Raw genomic sequence first — 23,335 nt, 5'->3', positions numbered from 1 at the left:
ACTGCAATGACTACTGTTACAAAAAATGCAATTTCTAATAAGCTTAGAGATCTCCAGTGAATACTAGAAAGGACTGCCCTTCTAGCATTCAGCCTGTTACTGGGTTTTCGTAACAAGTAGTCAGTATCCTGGTCCAATTATCCATTAGAATTCAATAATAATTATTAGTGCTTCAAGATTGCAACTGGTAGGTTACTAACTAAAGAAATTAAAATTTAATAAATTTATTAACAATCAAGATGTCTAGGAGTATATTGTCAGTATATTGGTAGACAGCAACCACCCAGGGAAGTACTACCGTCCTGCCAGATGACTGTGAAACAAAAACCTGTAACTGTTTTGCATGATGGTAGGATTGCTGGTTTCTTTTTCTGTCTCATAAACACGCTAAGATAACAGGGATATCTTGCTACTCCTACTTACACTTTGGTCACACTTCATAGACACGCACATGCATATATATATATATACATACATCTAGGTTTTTCTCCTTTTTCTAAATAGCTCTTGTTCTTTTTATTTCTTCTATTGTCCATGGGGAAGTGGAAAAGAATCTTTCCTCCGTAAGCCATGCGTGTCGTATGAGGCGACTAAAATGCCGGGAGCAATGGGCTAGTAACCCCTTCTCCTGTATACAATTACTAAAAAAGAGAAGAAGAAAAACTTTATAAAACTGGGTTGCTTAAATGTGCGTGGATGTAGTGCGGATGACAAGAAACAGATGATTGCTGATGTTATGAATGAAAAGAAGTTGGATGTCCTGGCCCTAAGCGAAACAAAGCTGAAGGGGGTAGGAGAGTTTCAGTGGGGGGAAATAAATGGGATTAAATCTGGAGTATCTGAGAGAGTTAGAGCAAAGGAAGGGGTAGCAGTAATGTTAAATGATCAGTTATGGAAGGAGAAAAGAGAATATGAATGTGTAAATTCAAGAATTATGTGGATTAAAGTAAAGGTTGGATGCGAGAAGTGGGTCATAATAAGCGTGTATGCACCTGGAGAAGAGAGGAATGCAGAGGAGAGAGAGAGATTTTGGGAGATGTTAAGTGAATGTATAGGAGCCTTTGAACCAAGTGAGAGAGTAATTGTGGTAGGGGACTTGAATGCTAAAGTAGGAGAAACTTTTAGAGAGGGTGTGGTAGGTAAGTTTGGGGTGCCAGGTGTAAATGATAATGGGAGCCCTTTGATTGAACTTTGTATAGAAAGGGGTTTAGTTATAGGTAATACATATTTTAAGAAAAAGAGGATAAATAAGTATACACGATATGATGTAGGGCGAAATGACAGTAGTTTGTTGGATTATGTATTGGTAGATAAAAGACTGTTGAGTAGACTTCAGGATGTACATGTTTATAGAGGGGCCACAGATATATCAGATCACTTTCTAGTTGTAGCTACACTGAGAGTAAAAGGTAGATGGGATACAAGTAGAATAGAAGCATCAGGGAAGAGAGAGGTAAAGGTTTATAAACTAAAAGAGGAGGCAGTTAGGGTAAGATATAAACAGCTATTGGAGGATAGATGGGCTAATGAGAGCATAGGCAATGGGGTCGAAGAGGTATGGGGTAGGTTTAAAAATGTAGTGTTAGAGTGTTCAGCAGAAGTTTGTGGTTACAGGAAAGTGGGTGCAGGAGGGAAGAGGAGCGATTGGTGGAATGATGATGTAAAGAGAGTAGTAAGGGAGAAAAAGTTAGCATATGAGAAGTTTTTACAAAGTAGAAGTGATGCAAGGAGGGAAGAGTATATGGAGAAAAAGAGAGAAGTTAAGAGAGTGGTGAAGCAATGTAAAAAGAGAGCAAATGAGAGAGTGGGTGAGATGTTATCAACAAATTTTGTTGAAAATAAGAAAAAGTTTTGGAGTGAGATTAACAAGTTAAGAAAGCCTAGAGAACAAATGGATTTGTCAGTTAAAAATAGGAGAGGAGAGTTATTAAATGGAGAGTTAGAGGTATTGGGAAGATGGAAGGAATATTTTGAGGAATTGTTAAATGTTGATGAAGATAGGGAAGCTGTGATTTCGTGTATAGGGCAAGGAGGAATAACATCTTGTAGGAGTGAGGAAGAGTCAGTTGTGAGTGTGGGGGAAGTTCGTGAGGCAGTAGGTAAAATGAAAGGGGGTAAGGCAGCCGGGATTGATGGGATAAAGATAGAAATGTTAAAAGCAGGTGGGGATATAGTTTTGGAGTGGTTGGTGCAATTATTTAATAAATGTATGGAAGAGGGTAAGGTACCTAGGGATTGGCAGAGAGCATGCATAGTTCCTTTGTATAAAGGCAAAGGGGATAAAAGAGAGTGCAAAAATTATAGGGGGATAAGTCTGTTGAGTGTACCTGGTAAAGTGTATGGTAGAGTTATAATTGAAAGAATTAAGAGTAAGACGGAGAATAGGATAGCAGATGAACAAGGAGGCTTTAGGAAAGGTAGGGGGTGTGTGGACCAGGTGTTTACAGTGAAACATATAAGTGAACAGTATTTAGATAAGGCTAAAGAGGTCTTTGTGGCATTTATGGATTTGGAAAAGGCGTATGACAGGGTGGATAGGGGGGCAATGTGGCAGATGTTGCAAGTGTATGGTGTAGGAGGTAGGTTACTGAAAGCAGTGAAGAGTTTTTACGAGGATAGTGAGGCTCAAGTTAGAGTATGTAGGAAAGAGGGGAATTTTTTCCCAGTAAAAGTAGGCCTTAGACAAGGATGTGTGATGTCACCGTGGTTGTTTAATATATTTATAGATGGGGTTGTAAGAGAAGTAAATGCGAGGGTCTTGGCAAGAGGCGTGGAGTTAAAAGATAAAGAATCACACACAAAGTGGGAGTTGTCACAGCTGCTCTTTGCTGATGACACTGTGCTCTTGGGAGATTCTGAAGAGAAGTTGCAGAGATTGGTGGATGAATTTGGTAGGGTGTGCAAAAGAAGAAAATTAAAGGTGAATACAGGAAAGAGTAAGGTTATGAGGATAACAAAAAGATTAGGTGATGAAAGATTGAATATCAGATTGGAGGGAGAGAGTATGGAGGAGGTGAACGTATTCAGATATTTGGGAGTGGACGTGTCAGCGGATGGGTCTATGAAAGATGAGGTGAATCATAGAATTGATGAGGGAAAAAGAGTGAGTGGTGCACTTAGGAGTCTGTGGAGACAAAGAACTTTGTCCTTGGAGGCAAAGAGGGGAATGTATGAGAGTATAGTTTTACCAACGCTCTTATATGGGTGTGAAGCGTGGGTGATGAATGTTGCAGCGAGGAGAAGGCTGGAGGCAGTGGAGATGTCATGTCTGAGGGCAATGTGTGGTGTGAATATAATGCAGAGAATTCGTAGTTTGGAAGTTAGGAGGAGGTGCGGGATTACCAAAACTGTTGTCCAGAGGGATGAGGAAGTGTTGTTGAAGTGGTTCGGACATGTAGAGAGAATGGAGCGAAACAGAATGACTTCAAGAGTGTATCAGTCTGTAGTGGAAGGAAGGCGGGGTAGGGGTCGGCCTAGGAAGGGTTGGAGGGAGGGGGTAAAGGAGGTTTTGTGTGCGAGGGGCTTGGACTTCCAGCAGGCATGCGTGAGCGTGTTTGATAGGAGTGAATGGAGACAAATGGTTTTTAATACTTGACGTGCTGTTGGAGTGTGAGCAAAGTAACATTTATGAAGGGATTCAGGGAAACCGGCAGGCCGGACTTGAGTCCTGGAGATGGGAAGTACAGTGCCTGCACTCTGAAGGAGGGGTGTTAATGTTGCAGTTTAAAAACTGTAGTGTAAAGCACCCTTCTGGCAAGACAGTGATGGAGTGAATTAAGATAAATTAATCAATTTAAACAAATTAATAATAATCACTTCTCTCGTGTACAGTAGTATTGAGCTGATGGCACATATCACATTTATATGTCTTAAGTACCGTCTGGTACATTAACATTTAATAATACACACAAACTTATTTGTATATTGTATGTGTGTAAGTGCTCTAAGTAGTTTGCTATGTCTCAAAACTCAATTAGACTTAACTAGTGACTGACAAAGTCCTCACATTAACTAACTTCTTGACCAACCTGGCAATCAGAACAGCTTGCTTGAACAATAAAACGACTGATAAGCCCAATAGCAATATAACAAGCAACTGCGACACAGAATCAGGAACAAGGAGATAATATAATGACACTAAGGAGGGACCATCAGCATATCCTCCACAAAAGTCACAAAACTCCCATACTACTGAATCTAAGTTCAGCATAAGAAAATTCCCGACTGTGACAGTGCACAGATACCAGTACAAGTTAGGTCAGAAGTTACAGCTCAGAACCTGAGTTGCTCAGAGTGTCTATGCGACACACAACCTCAGTACAACGTCGAAAATCACTAAGTCTAGACAATGTTCTGTGAACAGAGTTACACAGAACCAACAAGAAAGCAACAGAGACGATCTTCCAACAAGGGCCCACGAGAGAGGAGTGGGGGGCATCTTGCCAGGAGAATGTCCAACCACCAAGAGAGTCTAGCCCAGACTGACTACTTCAGGTGAGGTGTGAACACTCCCCCTCGATCACATGATTGCTCTGTGGACAGTTGCTGCCCAGCAACACCGAGAAGCTGGCAGGGAAACTAGCAATGAGCGATAATTACACTAGTTAGACAATCAAGACTTGAACTATGAACACTGAATAATATATATATGTTACATCCTACTTAATAAAAGTAACTAAGTCAAATAATAATATAAAGCAATATATTTACGATTTAGCTATTATCGCAAATATAAGCAATATAAAATTATATGAAAAGGTAATATACATTATATACATTGTGACCCATTCAGGGGTCACAACACTACCATATGTTCCCCAGACTGAATTGTACCTACTATGTAATCCCTTTCTCCAATCTCGTCCATGCCTTCCATTTCCTCAAATCCCCATTGTTTTTTTATGAGCAGTGCAACCCTTCCTCCCCCTCTGCTCCTATTTTTCCTTAGGATCTGATATCCTGGTGTGAAGATTGTGTCTGTTGTTGTCTCAGTGAGTTTCGTTTCTGTGACTGCTATGATGTCTGGGGACTTCTCACTGATTGTTTCATGCCACTCCTCATAATTATTTGTTATTTCATCCACGTTCATGTACCAAACCTTCAACTTCTTTTCTATCACTGTGGTCCTGGGAAAATATTGGGGTTGGGGGGAGCGGGAGCCCTGGCAGGGGCCTATGGAGGGTTGTGGTCGGAGTGGGGTTTATGATGTGGGGGGTGAGGACAGAGGGAACAGCGTGTGGGTTTTGGTTTACATTGTTCAGTTGCATTGGGGTTGTCGTGGTTTGAGTCCTTCTGCGGGTCTTTCTGGAGGGTGTGTTTGCCCTTCCACCTGGGTCTGGGTTCTTCTGCTCATGTCCATCATTGGCTCTCATTCCTCCTTTCATCTTTGTACCCACTCTTTCAGTATCACCCTCTCTTCTTGTGTTCTGTCACAATCAAGGTACACTCTCCAGTACTCCGGTTTGTCCCTCAGTCATGCTTTCTCCTGCAGGATCCTGGTTCGAGCTGACTCTGCCTTGAAAATTACTTTGACAGGCAGTTTCCTTCCACTCGCAAATCGCCCAATTCTCCAAAAATTGGTCACCTGAGTCATGTCACCCTCACCGATTGTTTTCATGATGCCTTCAATCACTTTTTCCTTCTCCTGTTTTCTTTCATCGTAGGTTTCCCCTTCGGCTTCTTGGAGCCCATAGACAAACACTGACCTCTCCCTCTCCTCCTCCCACTGTGTCTCCCTTTGCATCCTCTGAGGTGTTTTAGTTCCTTCCATTGGAATGTCCCTGCCTTCAATCCCTACCCTTGCTGCAGCCCCTATGCTCAGCGAACTGTCTTTCCTGCTCAGCTGTTCCTTGCCACTGAGCATAGAGGCTGCAGCAAGGACAAGGATTGAAGGCAGGAATGTTTCAATGGAAGGAACTAAAACACCTCAGAGGATGCAAATGGAGACTCAGTGGGAAGAGGAAAGGTGTGTGTGCGTGTGCGTGCGTGCGTGCATGCATATGTGTGTGTGTGTGTTTGTGTGTGTGCTTGTTGTGTGTGCTCACCTAATTGTAGTTACAGAGGTTGAGTCATAGCTCCTGGTCCCAAGTGTTGTGTCCTCACTGTATTGTCACTGTACTCTATACTGTCATTGTACTGTCACTACTGTGTACTGTCATTGTACTATCACTGTAGTCATTGTAGTCACTGTACTATGTACTGTCACTGTACTCTGTACTGTCATTGTGCTGTCACTGTACTCTGTACTGTCATTGTGCTGTCACTGTACTCTGTACTATCATTGTGCTGTCACTGTACTCTATTGTCATTGTACTGTCACTGTACTTTGTACTGTCACTGTACTCTGTACTGTCACTATACTCTGTACTGTCATTGTACTGTCACTGTACTGTCATTGTAGTCACTGTACTCTGTACTGTCACTGTATTCTACTGTCTCTGTACTCTGTACTGTCATTGTACTGTCACTCTACTCTGTACTGTAATTGTACTGTCACTGTACTCTGTACTGTCATTGTACTGTCACTCTACTCTGTACTGTAATTGTACTGTCACTGTACTCTGTACTGTCATTGTACTGTCACTGTACTCTGTACTGTCATTGTACTGTCACTGTACTCTGTACTGTCATTGTACTGTCACTGTACTCTGTACTGTAATTGTACTGTCACTGTACTCTGTACTGTCATTGTACTGTCACTGTACTCTGTACTGTCACTACTCTGTACTGCCATTGTACTCTCACTGTACTGTCAGTGCACTCTCACAGCATGCTCAGTATTCTCTCTGTATTCTCACACTTTCACTGTAATCTCAACATTCACTCAGTATTCTCACTGTACTCTCACTGTACTCACAGTACACTCTCACTGTACTCCGGCAGAGATCCCGGCCGAGGTCAACAAGTGCTGCTCGGCTTGCCACAACCGCATCAGTCGCAAGCTTGGCCAAGACCTGGCCGAGGAGCCAGTCGACCCGACCCGCTGGTCCGAAGATGACATCGACGGCCTTAGAGCGGCCCTCAGAGAGGTCAGTGATGGTTATAGTATTACAATCCTGACTATCTTGACCTTAGACAAGGGTTGTACTATTACTATTGTCACCCTTGTGACCCTAGACAAGGGTTGTACTATTACTATCATGACCCTTGTGACCCTTGTTGAGGGTCGTACTACTACTGCTGTGACTCTCTTGACCCTAGACAATGTCTAGGTCACTATATGTCACTGCCACAAGTACCAGCCCTAGTTTAGGTCACTATACCTAACTATCACGACTAGCACCCCTAGTCTAGAGTACTAACAGCCACGTTTGTCCTCAGGTTGGGTGTCACTGGTCCAAGGTAGCGGAACGACTACCCAATAAGACGGAGGGTCAATGCAAAAGTTTCTATTTTAATTTCAAGAAGAAATACAAGTACGACGACGTGGTGGCTGAGTACAGGAAATCCCGGGGTGAGTACAAACACTGTATCTTGTTGTGTACAAGTGCTGAAGGCATTGTGGTGGAGTACAGATGTCCCAGAGTACAATAAAGTGTGTGTATTACTGTTGTAGTACAATATACAGTACAGTGGTACCTCGGGATACAAACTTTAACGGTTATGTAAATATATTTTTGTAATCTAATAATCTAATTTTTTACATTATTCCTTATGGGAACAAGTTCATTCAGTACTCGAACAGATTAGCACTCGAACAGCCTTCTGCTACGAATCAGGTTCACATCCCGAGGTACCACTGTATATGTAAGACCTTACTGTATATGTGAGGTCCTACTGTATATGTAAGACCTTACTGTATATGTAAGACCTTACTGTATATGTGAGGTCCTACTGTATATGTAAGACCTTACTGTATATGTAAGACCTTACTGTATATGTAAGACCTTACTGTATATGTAAGACCTTACTGTATATGTAAGACCTTACTGTATATGTAAGACCTTACTGTATATGTAAGACCTTACTGTATATGTGAGGTCCTACTGTATATGTAAGACCTTACTGTATATGTGAGGTCCTACTGTATATGTAAGACCTTACTGTATATGTAAGACCTTACTGTATATGTAAGACCTTACTGTATATGTAAGACCTTACTGTATATGTAAGACCTTACTGTATATGTAAGACCTTACTGTATATGTAAGACCTTACTGTATATGTAAGACCTTACTGTATATGTGAGACCTTACTGTATATGTAAGACCCTACTGTATATGTGAGGTCCTACTGTATATGTAAGACCTTACTGTATATGTAAGACCTTACTGTATATGTAAGACCTTACTGTATATGTAAGACCTTACTGTATATGTAAGACCTTACTGTATATGTAAGACCTTACTGTATATGTAAGACCTTACTGTATATGTAAGACCTTACTGTATATGTAAGACCTTACTGTATATGTAAGGTCCTACTGTATATGTAAGACCTTACTGTATATGTAAGACCTTACTGTATATGTAAGGTCCTACTGTATATGTAAGACCTTACTGTATATGTAAGACCTTACTGTATATGTAAGACCTTACTGTATATGTAAGACCTTACTGTATATGTAAGACCTTACTGTATATGTAAGAACTTACTGTATATGTAAGACCTTACTGTATATGTAAGACCTTACTGTATATGTAAGACTGTATATGTAAGAACTTACTGTATATGTAAGACCTTACTGTATATGTAAGACCTTACTGTATATGTAAGACCTTACTGTATATGTAAGGTCCTACTGTATATGTAAGACCTTACTGTATATGTAAGACCTTACTGTATATGTAAGACCTTACTGTATATGTAAGACCTTACTGTATATGTAAGACCTTACTGTATATGTAAGACCTTACTGTATATGTAAGACCTTACTGTATATGTAAGACCTTACTGTATATGTAAGACCTTACTGTATATGTAAGGTCTTATATGTAAGACCTTACTGTATATGTAAGACCTTACTGTATATGTAAGACCTTACTGTATATGTAAGGTCCTACTGTATATGTAAGACCTTACTGTATATGTAAGACCTTACTGTATATGTAAGGTCCTACTGTATATGTAAGACCTTACTGTATATGTAAGACTGTATATGTAAGACCTTACTGTATATGTAAGACCTTACTGTATATGTAAGACCTTACTGTATATGTAAGACCTTACTGTATATGTAAGACCTTACTGTATATGTAAGACCTTACTGTATATGTAAGACCTTACTGTATATGTAAGACCTTACTGTATATGTAAGACCTTACTGTATATGTAAGGTCCTACTGTATATGTAAGACCTTACTGTATATGTAAGGTCCTACTGTATATGTAAGACCTTACTGTATATGTAAGACCTTACTGTATATGTAAGACCTTACTGTATATGTAAGGTATATGTAAGACCTTACTGTATATGTAAGACCTTACTGTATATGTAAGACCTTACTGTATATGTAAGACCTTACTGTATATGTAAGACCTTACTGTATATGTAAGACCTTACTGTATATGTAAGACCTTACTGTATATGTAAGACCTTACTGTATATGTAAGACCTTACTGTATATGTAAGACTGTATATGTAAGACCTTACTGTATATGTAAGACCTTACTGTATATGTAAGACCTTACTGTATATGTAAGACCTTACTGTATATGTAAGGTCCTATATGTAAGGTCCTGTATATGTAAGACCTTACTGTATATGTAAGACCTTATATGTAAGACCTTACTGTATATGTAAGACCTGTATATGTAAGACCTTACTGTATATGTAAGACCTTACTGTATATGTAAGACCTTACTGTATATGTAAGACCTTACTGTATATGTAAGACCTTACTGTATATGTAAGACCTTACTGTATATGTAAGACCTTACTGTATATGTAAGACCTTACTGTATATGTAAGACCTTACTGTATATGTAAGACCTACTGTATATGTAAGAGTATATGTAAGGTCCTACTGTATATGTAAGACCTTACTGTATATGTAAGACCTTACTGTATATGTAAGACCTTACTGTATATGTAAGACCTTACTGTATATGTAAGACCTTACTGTATATGTAAGACCTTACTGTATATGTAAGACCTTACTGTATATGTAAGACCTTACTGTATATGTAAGACCTTACTGTATATGTAAGGTCCTATATGTAAGGTCTGTATATGTAAGACCTTACTGTATATGTAAGACCTTACTGTATATGTAAGGTCCTACTGTATATGTAAGACCTTACTGTATATGTAAGACCTTACTGTATATGTAAGACCTTACTGTATATGTATATGTAAGACCTTACTGTATATGTAAGACCTTACTGTATATGTAAGACCTTACTGTATATGTAAGACTGTATATGTAAGACCTTACTGTATATGTAAGACTGTATATGTAAGACTTACTGTATATGTAAGACCTTACTGTATATGTAAGACCTTACTGTATATGTAAGACCTTACTGTATATGTAAGACCTTACTGTATATGTAAGACCTTACTGTATATGTAAGGTCCTACTGTATATGTAAGACCTTACTGTATATGTAAGACTGTATATGTAAGACTTACTGTATATGTAAGACCTTACTGTATATGTAAGACCTTACTGTATATGTAAGACCTTACTGTATATGTAAGACCTTACTGTATATGTAAGACCTTACTGTATATGTAAGACCTTACTGTATATGTAAGACTGTATATGTAAGACTTACTGTATATGTAAGACCTTACTGTATATGTAAGACCTTACTGTATATGTAAGACCTTACTGTATATGTAAGGTCCTACTGTATATGTAAGACCTTACTGTATATGTAAGACCTTACTGTATATGTAAGACCTTACTGTATATGTAAGACCTTACTGTATATGTAAGACCTTACTGTATATGTAAGACCTTACTGTATATGTAAGAACTTACTGTATATGTAAGACCTTACTGTATATGTAAGACCTTACTGTATATGTAAGACCTTACTGTATATGTAAGGTCCTACTGTATATGTAAGACCTTACTGTATATGTAAGACCTTACTGTATATGTAAGACCTTACTGTATATGTAAGACCTTACTGTATATGTAAGACCTTACTGTATATGTAAGACCTTACTGTATATGTAAGACCTTACTGTATATGTAAGACCTTACTGTATATGTAAGACCTTACTGTATATGTAAGGTCCTACTGTATATGTAAGACCTTACTGTATATGTAAGACCTTACTGTATATGTAAGACCTTACTGTATATGTAAGACCTTACTGTATATGTAAGACCTTACTGTATATGTAAGACCTTACTGTATATGTAAGACCTTACTGTATATGTAAGACCTTACTGTATATGTAAGACTGTATATGTAAGACTTACTGTATATGTAAGACCTTACTGTATATGTAAGACCTTACTGTATATGTAAGACCTTACTGTATATGTAAGACCTTACTGTATATGTAAGACTGTATATGTAAGACCTTACTGTATATGTAAGACCTTACTGTATATGTAAGACCTGTATATGTAAGACCTGTATATGTAAGACCTTACTGTATATGTAAGACCTTACTGTATATGTAAGACCTTACTGTATATGTAAGACCTGTATATGTAAGACCTTACTGTATATGTAAGACCTTACTGTATATGTAAGACCTTACTGTATATGTAAGACCTTACTGTATATGTAAGACCTTACTGTATATGTAAGACCTTACTGTATATGTAAGACCTTACTGTATATGTAAGACCTTACTGTATATGTAAGACCTTACTGTATATGTAAGACTGTATATGTAAGACCTTACTGTATATGTAAGACCTTACTGTATATGTAAGACCTTACTGTATATGTAAGACCTTACTGTATATGTAAGACCTTACTGTATATGTAAGACCTTACTGTATATGTAAGACCTTACTGTATATGTAAGACCTTACTGTATATGTGAGACCTTACTGTATATGTAAGAACCTACTGTATATGTAAGACCTTACTGTATATGTAAGGTCCTACTGTATATGTAAGACCTTACTGTATATGTAAGACCTTACTGTATATGTAAGACCTTACTGTATATGTAAGACCTTACTGTATATGTAAGACCTTACTGTATATGTAAGGTCCTACTGTATATGTAAGACCTTACTGTATATGTAAGACCTTACTGTATATGTAAGACCTTACTGTATATGTAAGACCTTACTGTATATGTAAGACCTTACTGTATATGTAAGACCTTACTGTATATGTAAGACCTTACTGTATATGTAAGACCTTGTATATGTAAGGTCCTGTATATGTAAGACCTTACTGTATATGTAAGACCTTACTGTATATGTAAGACCTTACTGTATATGTAAGACCTTACTGTATATGTAAGACCTTACTGTATATGTAAGACCTTACTGTATATGTAAGACCTTACTGTATATGTAAGACCTACTGTATATGTAAGACCTTACTGTATATGTAAGACCTTACTGTATATGTAAGACCTTACTGTATATGTAAGACCTTACTGTATATGTAAGACCTTACTGTATATGTAAGACCTTACTGTATATGTAAGACCTTACTGTATATGTAAGGTCCTACTGTATATGTAAGACCTTACTGTATATGTAAGACCTTACTGTATATGTAAGACCTTACTGTATATGTAAGACCTTACTGTATATGTAAGACCTTACTGTATATGTAAGACCTACTGTATATGTAAGACCTTACTGTATATGTAAGACCTTACTGTATATGTAAGACCTTACTGTATATGTAAGACCTTACTGTATATTTAAGAACTTACTGTATATGTAAGACCTTACTGTATATGTAAGACCTTACTGTATATGTAAGACCTTACTGAATATGTAAGACCTACTGTATATGTAAGACCTTACTGTATATGTAAGGTCCTACTGTATATGTAAGACCTTACTGTATATGTAAGACCTTACTGTATATGTAAGACCTTACTGTATATGTAAGACCTTACTGTATATGTAAGACCTTACTGTATATGTAAGACTGTATATGTAAGACCTTACTGTATATGTAAGACCTTACTGTATATGTAAGACCTTACTGTATATGTAAGACCTTACTGTATATGTAAGACCTTACTGTATATGTAAGACCTTACTGTATATGTAAGACCCTACTGTATATGTAAGACCTTACTGTATATGTAAGGTCCTACTGTATATGTAAGACCTTACTGTATATGTAAGGTCCTACTGTATATGTAAGACCTTACTGTATATGTAAGGTATATGTAAGACCTTACTGTATATGTAAGACCTTACTGTATATGTAAGACCTTACTGTATATGTAAGACCTTACTGTATATGTAAGACCTTACTGTATATGTAAGACCTTACTGTATATGTAAGACCTTACTGTATATGTAAGACCTTACTGTATATGTAAGACCTTACTGTATATGTAAGACCTTACTGTATATGTAAGGTCCTACTGTATATGTAAGACCTTACTGTATATGTAAGACCTTACTGTATATGTAAGGTCCTACTGTATATGTAAGACCTTACTGTATATGTAAGACCTTACTGTATATGTAAGGTCCTACTGTATATGTAAGACCTTACTGTATATGTAAGGTCCTACTGTATATGTAAGACCTTACTGTATATGTAAGACCTTACTGTATATGTAAGACCTTACTGTATATGTAAGACCTTACTGTATATGTAAGACCTTACTGTATATGTAAGACCTTACTGTATATGTAAGACCTTACTGTATATGTAAGACCTTACTGTATATGTAAGACCTTACTGTATATGTAAGACCTTACTGTATATGTAAGACCTTACTGTATATGTAAGACCTTACTGTATATGTAAGACCTTACTGTATATGTAAGACCTTACTGTATATGTAAGACCTTACTGTATATGTAAGGTCCTACTGTATATGTAAGACCTTACTGTATATGTAAGACCTTACTGTATATGTAAGACCTTACTGTATATGTAAGACCTTACTGTATATGTAAGACCTTACTGTATATGTAAGACCTTACTGTATATGTAAGACCTTACTGTATATGTAAGGTCCTACTGTATATGTAAGACCTTACTGTATATGTAAGACCTTACTGTATATGTAAGACCTTACTGTATATGTAAGACCTTACTGTATATGTAAGACCTTACTGTATATGTAAGACCTTACTGTATATGTAAGACCTGTATATGTAAGACCTGTATATGTAAGACCTTACTGTATATGTAAGACCTTACTGTATATGTAAGACCTACTGTATATGTAAGACCTTACTGTATATGTAAGACCTTACTGTATATGTAAGACCTTACTGTATATGTAAGACCTTACTGTATATGTAAGACCTTACTGTATATGTAAGACCTTACTGTATATGTAAGACCTTACTGTATATGTAAGACCTTACTGTATATGTAAGACCTTACTGTATATGTAAGACCTTACTGTATATGTAAGACCTTACTGTATATGTAAGACCTTACTGTATATGTAAGACCTTACTGTATATGTAAGACCTTACTGTATATGTAAGACCTTACTGTATATGTAAGACCTTACTGTATATGTAAGACCTTACTGTATATGTAAGACCTTACTGTATATGTAAGGTCCTACTGTATATGTAAGACCTTACTGTATATGTAAGACCTTACTGTATATGTAAGACCTTACTGTATATGTAAGACCTTACTGTATATGTAAGACCTTACTGTATATGTAAGACCTTACTGTATATGTAAGACCTTACTGTATATGTAAGACCTTACTGTATATGTAAGACCTTACTGTATATGTAAGACCTTACTGTATATGTAAGACCTTACTGTATATGTAAGGTCCTGTATATGTAAGACCTTACTGTATATGTAAGACCTTACTGTATATGTAAGACCTTACTGTATATGTAAGACCTTACTGTATATGTAAGACCTTACTGTATATGTAAGACCTTACTGTATATGTAAGACCTTACTGTATATGTAAGACCTTACTGTATATGTAAGACCTTACTGTATATGTAAGACCTTACTGTATATGTAAGACCTTACTGTATATGTAAGACCTTACTGTATATGTAAGACCTTACTGTATATGTAAGACCTTACTGTATATGTAAGACCTTACTGTATATGTAAGACCTTACTGTATATGTAAGACCTTACTGTATATGTAAGACCTTACTGTATATGTAAGACCTTACTGTATATGTAAGACCTTACTGTATATGTAAGACCCTACTGTATATGTAAGACCTTACTGTATATGTAAGACCTACTGTATATGTAAGACTGTATATGTAAGACTTACTGTATATGTAAGGTCCTACTGTATATGTAAGACCTTACTGTATATGTAAGACTGTATATGTAAGAACTTACTGTATATGTAAGACCTTACTGTATATGTAAGACCTTACTGTATATGTAAGACCTTACTGTATATGTAAGACCTTACTGTATATGTAAGACCTTACTGTATATGTAAGACCTTACTGTATATGTAAGACCTTACTGTATATGTAAGACCTTACTGTATATGTAAGACCTTACTGTATATGTAAGACCTTACTGTATATGTAAGACCTTACTGTATATGTAAGACCTTACTGTATATGTAAGACCTTACTGTATATGTAAGGTCCTACTGTATATGTAAGACCTTACTGTATATGTAAGGTCCTACTGTATATGTAAGACCTTACTGTATATGTAAGACCTTACTGTATATGTAAGACCTTACTGTATATGTAAGACCTTACTGTATATGTAAGGTCCTACTGTATATGTAAGACCTTACTGTATATGTAAGGTCCTACTGTATATGTAAGACCTTACTGTATTTGTAAGGTCCTACTGTATATGTAAGACCTTACTGTATATGTAAGACCTTACTGTATATGTAAGACCTTACTGTATATGTAAGACCTTACTTTATATGTAAGGTCCTACTGTATATGTAAGACCTTACTGTATATGTAAGACCTTACTGTATATGTAAGACCTTACTGTATATGTAAGACCTTACTGTATATGTAAGACCTTACTGTATATGTAAGACCTTACTGTATATGTAAGACCTTACTGTATATGTAAGGTCCTACTGTATATGTAAGACCTTACTGTATATGTAAGGTCCTACTGTATATGTAAGACCTTACTGTATATGTAAGACCTTACTGTATATGTAAGACCTTACTGTATATGTAAGACCTTACTGTATATGTAAGACCTTACTGTATATGTAAGGTCCTACTGTATATGTAAGACCTTACTGTATATGTAAGACCTTACTGTATATGTAAGACCTTACTGTATATGTAAGACCTTACTGTATATGTAAGACCTTACTGTATATGTAAGACCTTACTGTATATGTAAGACCTTACTGTATATGTAAGACCTTACTGTATATGTAAGGTCCTACTGTATATGTAAGACCTTACTGTATATGTAAGTACCTACTGTATATGTAAGACCTTACTGTATATGTAAGACCTTACTGTATATGTAAGACCTTACTGTATATGTAAGACCTTACTGTATATGTAAGACCTTACTGTATATGTAAGGTCCTACTGTATATGTAAGACCTTACTGTATATGTAAGACCTTACTGTATATGTAAGACCTTACTGTATATGTAAGACCTTACTGTATATGTAAGACCTTACTGTATATGTAAGACCTTACTGTATATGTAAGACCTTACTGTATATGTAAGACCTTACTGTATATGTAAGACCTTACTGTATATGTAAGACCTTACTGTATATGTAAGGTCCTACTGTATATGTAAGACCTTACTGTATATGTAAGGTCCTACTGTATATGTAAGACCTTACTGTATATGTAAGGTCCTACTGTATATGTAAGACCTTACTGTATATGTAAGACCTTACTGTATATGTAAGAACTTACTGTATATGTAAGACCTTACTGTATATGTAAGACCTTACTGTATATGTAAGAACTTACTGTATATGTAAGACCTTACTGTATATGTAAGACCTTACTGTATATGTAAGAACTTACTGTATATGTAAGACCTTACTGTATATGTAAGACCTTACTGTATATGTAAGACCTTACTGTATATGTAAGACCTTACTGTATATGTGAGACCTTACTGTATATGTAAGGTCCTACTGTATATGTAAGACCTTACTGTATATGTAAGACCTTACTGTATATGTAAGACCTTGCTGTATATGTAAGACCTTACTGTATATGTAGGGTCCTACTGTATATGTAAGACCTTACTGTATATGTAAGGTCCTACTGTATATGTAAGACCTTACTGTATATTTAAGACCTTACTGTATATGTAAGACCTTACTGTATATGTAAGACCTTACTGTATATGTAAGACCTTACTGTATATGTAAGACCTTACTGTATATGTAAGACCTTACTGTATATGTAAGGTCCTACTGTATATGTAAGACCTTACTGTATATGTAAGACCTTACTGTATATGTAAGACCTTACTGTATATGTAAGGTCCTACTGTATATGTAAGACCTTACTGTATATGTAAGACCTTACTGTATATGTAAGACCTTACTGTATATGTAAGACCTTACTGTATATGTAAGACCCTACTGTATATGTAAGACCTTACTGTATATGTAAGGTCCTACTGTACACAAATAACCCGCACATAGAAGGGAGGAGCTTACGATGACGTTTCAGTCCGACTTGGACCATTTACAAAGTCACACTAACGAAAACGAGAGCAGGATGGGTATATATAGGCAGGAGGTGGTAGTAGTAGTAGTAGTACAGTGGACCCCCGCATACCGTACGCATTGCATACCGTACAATCCGCATACCGCTCGCTTTTTTCGCAAAAATTTTGCCTCGCATACCGCCCAAAAACCCGCTCACCGCTCTTCGTCCGAGACGCGTCCAATGTGCGCCCTTAGCCAGCCTCACATGTTCCGCCGGTGGCATTGTTTACCAGCCAGCCTCCGCGGTAACATCCAAGCATACAATCGGAACATTTCGTATTATTACAGTGTTTTTGGTGATTTTTTTCTGGAAAATAAGTGACCATGGGCCCCAAGAAAGCTTCTAGTGCCAACCCTACAGCAATAAGGGTGAGAATTACTATAGAGATGAAGAAAAAGATCATTGATAAGTATGAAAGTGGAGTGTGTGTCTCCGAGCTGGCCAGGTTGTATAATAAACCCCAATCAACCATCGCTACTATTGGTGGTACAGCTGCTGCTGCTGTTGTACCACCGTCAGCTGCTGCTGCACTGTCAGCTGCTGCTGCTGCTGTACCACCGTCAGCTGCTGCTGCACTGTCAGCTGCTGCTGTAGCATCGTCTGCTGCTGCTGTAGCATCGTCTGCTGCTGCTTCTGCTGTACCACCGTCTGCTGCTGCTGTAGCATCGTCTGCTGCTGGTGCTGCTGTACCACCGTCTGCTGCTGCTGTAGCATCGTCTGCTGCTGCTGTAGCATCGTCTGCTGCTGCTGCACCACCGTCTGCTGCTGCTGCACCACCGTCTGCTGCTGCTGTAGCATCGTCTGCTGCTGCTGCTGCTGTACCACCGTCTGCTGCTGCTGCTGCTGTACCACCATCTGCTGCTGCTGTAGCATCGTCTGCTGCTGCTGTAGCATCGTCTGCTGCTGCTGTAGCACTGTCAGCTGCTGCTGCTGCTGTAGCACCGTTGTTGGTGTGGCTTATTGAGAATACCAAGAAACAATTAACCCCAGAGGATTTGCCACCCAGGATAACCCAAAAAAGTCAGTGTCATCGAAGACTGTCTAACTTATTTCCATTGGGGTCCTTAATCTTGTCTCCCAGGATGCAACCCACACCAGTCGACTAACACCCAGGTGAACAGGGAAAAATGCCTGGAACTAGTGCTCATATTGGTGAATTTAAAGCCAGCAAAGGTTGGTTTGAGAGATTTAAGAATCGTAGTGACATACACAGTGTGATAAGGCCTGTTCTGGAAGAAAATGCCAAACAGGACCTACAGTACTCAGGAGGAAAAGGCACTCCCAGGACACAGTGTCTCATCAGTCATTGCTGCATCTTCAATAAAGGTAAGTGTCATTTATTCTTCATTTAGTAGAGTAGTACATGCACAATATATATTGTGCATGTACTACTCTACTATTGTGCATGTATCCTTCTCTTTGTGTGTAGGAAAATGTATATTTCATGTGGTAAAAAAAATTTTTTCATACTTTTGGGTGTCTTGCACGGATTAATTTGATTTCCATTATTTCTTATGGGGAAAATTCATTCGCATACCGAACATTTCGCATAACAATCAGCCCTCTTGCACAGATTAAAGTCGCTATGCGGGGGTCCACTGTAGTAGTAGTAGTAGTAGTGGTGGTGGTAGTAATGAAGATGGAAGGAAGTAGTAGTGGGGAGGTGGTAAGAGTAGGAGGGGCCAGTCAAATACACTACTGTACTAAGAAAGAGGAGCACTGCAAGGGAGCAAGGTGCCCACAGAGAGTAAGAGCAAGAACATCGTGGGGGAGAAAAACAAATAAATAAATAAAAGGAACAAATACACAGGGCAGAAGAAAGACAACCCAAAGGAGAAAAAGAAAAGGGGAAGAGGGAGAAGAAGAAAAAGGAGGAATCAGGTTAGGTCACAAGTGTTGTGAAGTTTGGAGCATTTTACAATGTAGTGGGAGAGGAAGGCGTCTACAGAGACGAAGCCACGACTAAGATTCATACAAGGAAAATTATGTATTAGGGAGGATTCAACCAGATGGTGACTGTTAAAGTTGGAAGTAGGGAAGACAGTTTTAGCAGAAGACCAGTCAATAGGATGACTGTGATCTCTGACGTGACAGAAAAGAGCATTGTTAGTGTCGGCAAGCCTAACACTATTTTTCTGCTCCCTAAGTCTGTCAGAAAGAGATCAACCAGTTTCTCCAAAGTATTGAAGAGGACAGGAGGAGCAAGAAATAGAGTAGACACCAGGAACATCTGTAGAGGGAGGAGAGGTATGAACGAGATTAGTGTGAAGAGTGTTAGTCTGTGTGATGAATGGTTTAGAAAACCGACAAGTTGAAGAATTGAGACACTTATGCAACACATGGGAATCTTTATTGAAGAAACGTTTCGCCACACAGTGGCTTCATCAGTCCAATACAAAGTAGAAGTGGGTAAGGAGAGGAAGTTTGAGGTAATCAGTCCCTCAACCTGGAATCGATGTGTTCAGTCCATCACTCTTGTAGGAAGTGCAGCATAGGGCCAGAGAGGTGGTATATATACTGATGAAGTCACTGTGTGGTGAAACGTTTCTGCAATAAAGATTCCCATGTGTTGCATAAGTGTCTCAATTCTTCAACTTGTCGGTTTTCAAAACCATTCATCACATCTGTCAGACACTGCAACATCATGGGATCTTGGTACAAAGACTTCAACGCTTGCCCAACCTTTGGACGACGACCTACTTACACTAGTGGCAGGTCCCACTGTGATCCCGCCTCCTCCTGCTTCAACTCATCTCACCGCAGTATATAAGCCACCTCTCTGGCCCTATGCTGCACTACCTACAAGAGTGATGGACTGAACACATCGATTCCAGGTTGAGGGACTGATTACCTCAAACTTCTCCTCTCCTTACCCGTTTCTACTTTGTATTGGACTGATGAAGCCACTGTGTGGCGAAACGTTTCTTCAATAAAGATTCCCATGTGTTGCATAAGTGTCTCAATTCTTCAGTGTTAGTCTGGCGGAAAGTAAGTTTGATGTCTAAGGGACGGAGAGAGTTGTTGACATTATAAAGACCGGAAATGTAGGGAAGGCAGAGGACAGAAGAGTTCCCAGGAGTAGAGAGTTTGGGAGAGAAGAAACTAAGTTTATAAATAAATAAATAAATAAATAAATAAATAAATAAAATAAATGTGAGTAGGCAGTCAATGAAATAGGAAGGGTAGCCAAGACGGGAAATTGAATTATGAAGAGTGGAAATTTCAGATTGAAGGAACTAAGGATCACATATGCAGAGAGCACAGAGAAAGAGGGAGATAAGAACACTTTTCTTGACAGGGGAAGCATGATAAGAAAAGTAGTGAATGTACATGCCACTGTGCATAAGCTTGCGGTAAACGGAAAAGGCAAAACCTGTATCTGAGCTGTGGACATGGGCATCAAGAAAAGGAAGCAAGGAGTTAGATTCCCATTCAGCTTTAAACTTAATGGAAGGGGCAAGATTATTAACCCTTTGAGGGTTTTCGTCGTACTAGTACGTCTTACGCGTAGGGGTTTTTGACGTACTAGTACTCATAAATTCTAGCGACCTCAAATCTAGTGGGAGAAAGCTGGTAGGCCTTCATATGAAAGAATGGGTCTATGTGGTCAGTGTGCACAGTCTAAAAAAAATCCTGCAGCACACGGTGCATAATGAGAAAAAAAAAACTTTTTCCATTTTTTTTTAATAAATCAGCGACTTTGCAGTGTATTTTCGTATAGTATTTATTGTTGTATTCTAGTTTTCTTGGTCTCATTTTATAGAATGGAAGACATGTTACTGAAATTGAGATGATTTTGACTGGTTTTACAATGAAAGGTGCCTTGAAATTGAGCTCAAAGTAGCAGAAATGTTCGATTTTTACCAAACTTCAAAAGTAAACAAATCGTGCCAAGCGTGCAATACACGTCAACTGGTGAGTCTAATATTCTTTCACAAGTGCACCAATAATATTTATACCATTTTTTACACTAATGCAGTAGTCTCCATAACAGTAAATCTTATATTTTTTGTGAGAATAAAAATTCAAAGTGGAAAGCAAAAGAATATAAGAGGGGCCTTGAGACGTGACTAATGACTAGAGGAAATGTCATTTTAGTGCCAGGAATGTCTTTCTTGTTTATTCTGGACCCTATTCCGAAATTGGCATCTTTTGAAATTTGTGTGAAATTGGCAAAATTGCTAAATTCTGACCACTGTACTGGATAGTTGAATTTATAAATGGGTGGTTTCTTGCACCCATTCGATAGAAAAAATGGAGTTCTAGCGAAATATTCATGTTTTTTGTCGACTAGTACAGTGAAATTGGCCGAAAATGGGGCTCAAAGTGGGCAAAATCGCCGATCCGTAAACATCGCCGAGACCGCTAACTTTGCGAGAGCATAATTCCGTAAGTTTTCTATCAAATTTCAAACTTTTGGTGTCGTTATGATCGGGAAAATATTCTCTATCTTTTCATAAGAGAAAATAATTTTTTTTTTTTTTAAATTTGGCCGACCCTGAGAACGAGTTTCGGAGAGGGCCTGTCGACCCTCAAAGGGTTAAGAGCATCAAGAAATGGTTGGAAGAGACAAGAGTCATGAGGCCACAGAGCAAAGATGTCATCTACATAGTGAAGCCAGAGTGAAGGGCTCACGTCGATAGTAGGAAGAAGAACAGTCTTGAAGTATTCCATGTAAAGGTTAGCAAAGACAGGAGAGAGAGGAGAGCCCATAGCCACATCGAAGGTTTTGAGAATAATATTTCCCTTGGAAGGAAAGTCAGTACAGCAGAGGACACTGAAAAAGTACAGGAAGACATAAACAGGGTTTTCCAGTGGGCAGTGGAGAACAACATGATGTTCAGTGGTGATAAGTTCCAGCTGCTTAGGTATGGAAAGAATGAAGAACTCAAAAGGAACACTATATACAAAACTCAAGAGGGTCACCAAATAGAACGTAAGGAACACTTAGAAGACCTGGGAATAATTATGTCAGTGGACCTTTCTTTTAAAGACCGTAACAAGACGACGATCACGACAGCCAGGAAGATCACTGGGTGGGTATTGAGAACTTTCAAAACAAGGGAAACAATGCCGATGGTGACACACTTCAAATCACTAGTGCTCCCTCACTTAGAATATTGTTCAGTGCTGACGGTCCCATTCAGGGCAGGAGAAATATCAGAGCTGGAACAAATACAGAGATCATTTACGGCTCACATTGAGCCAGTAAAGCACCTTAGCTACTGGGAACACCTGCAAGTCTTGAACAAGTACTCATTGGAGCAGAGGAGAGAGAGGTACATGATAATATATCCCTGGAAGGTACTCGAGGGCTTGGTCCCAAATCTGCACACTGCCAAAACAACATCCTGGAGTGAGAGCTATGGGAGGAAGTGTAAAATAAACCCAGTGAGGAGCAGAGGTGCGGTGGGGACAATAAGGGAACACTGTATCAACATCCGGGGTCCCAGACTTTTCAACATCTTACCAGAAGATATCAGAAACACTGCTGGAACAAGTGTTGAAGCCTTCAAGAGGAAACTAGACAAGTATCTTTACCAGGTGCCAGATCAACCAGGCTGTGATG

At 38.2% G+C, this 23,335-nt stretch overlaps 1 protein-coding gene across 1 annotated transcript in view; it reads left to right on the top strand.

Moving 5' to 3' along the window:
• Positions 1-23,335, top strand: part of LOC128699337 (uncharacterized) — a gene marked incomplete at its 5' end in the record, with an annotated part of 140,354 nt that overhangs the window by 105,294 nt on the left and 11,725 nt on the right. The window contains 2 exon segments of the mRNA XM_053791981.2: positions 6,883-7,028; positions 7,321-7,453. Coding sequence (XP_053647956.2) covers positions 6,883-7,028; positions 7,321-7,453 — 279 coding nt within the window.

Source organism: Cherax quadricarinatus, unplaced genomic scaffold, assembly GCF_038502225.1.
Source record: "Cherax quadricarinatus isolate ZL_2023a unplaced genomic scaffold, ASM3850222v1 Contig586, whole genome shotgun sequence".
Taxonomy (NCBI): domain Eukaryota; kingdom Metazoa; phylum Arthropoda; class Malacostraca; order Decapoda; family Parastacidae; genus Cherax; species Cherax quadricarinatus.
This window is presented reverse-complemented; position numbering and strand designations above follow the sequence as displayed.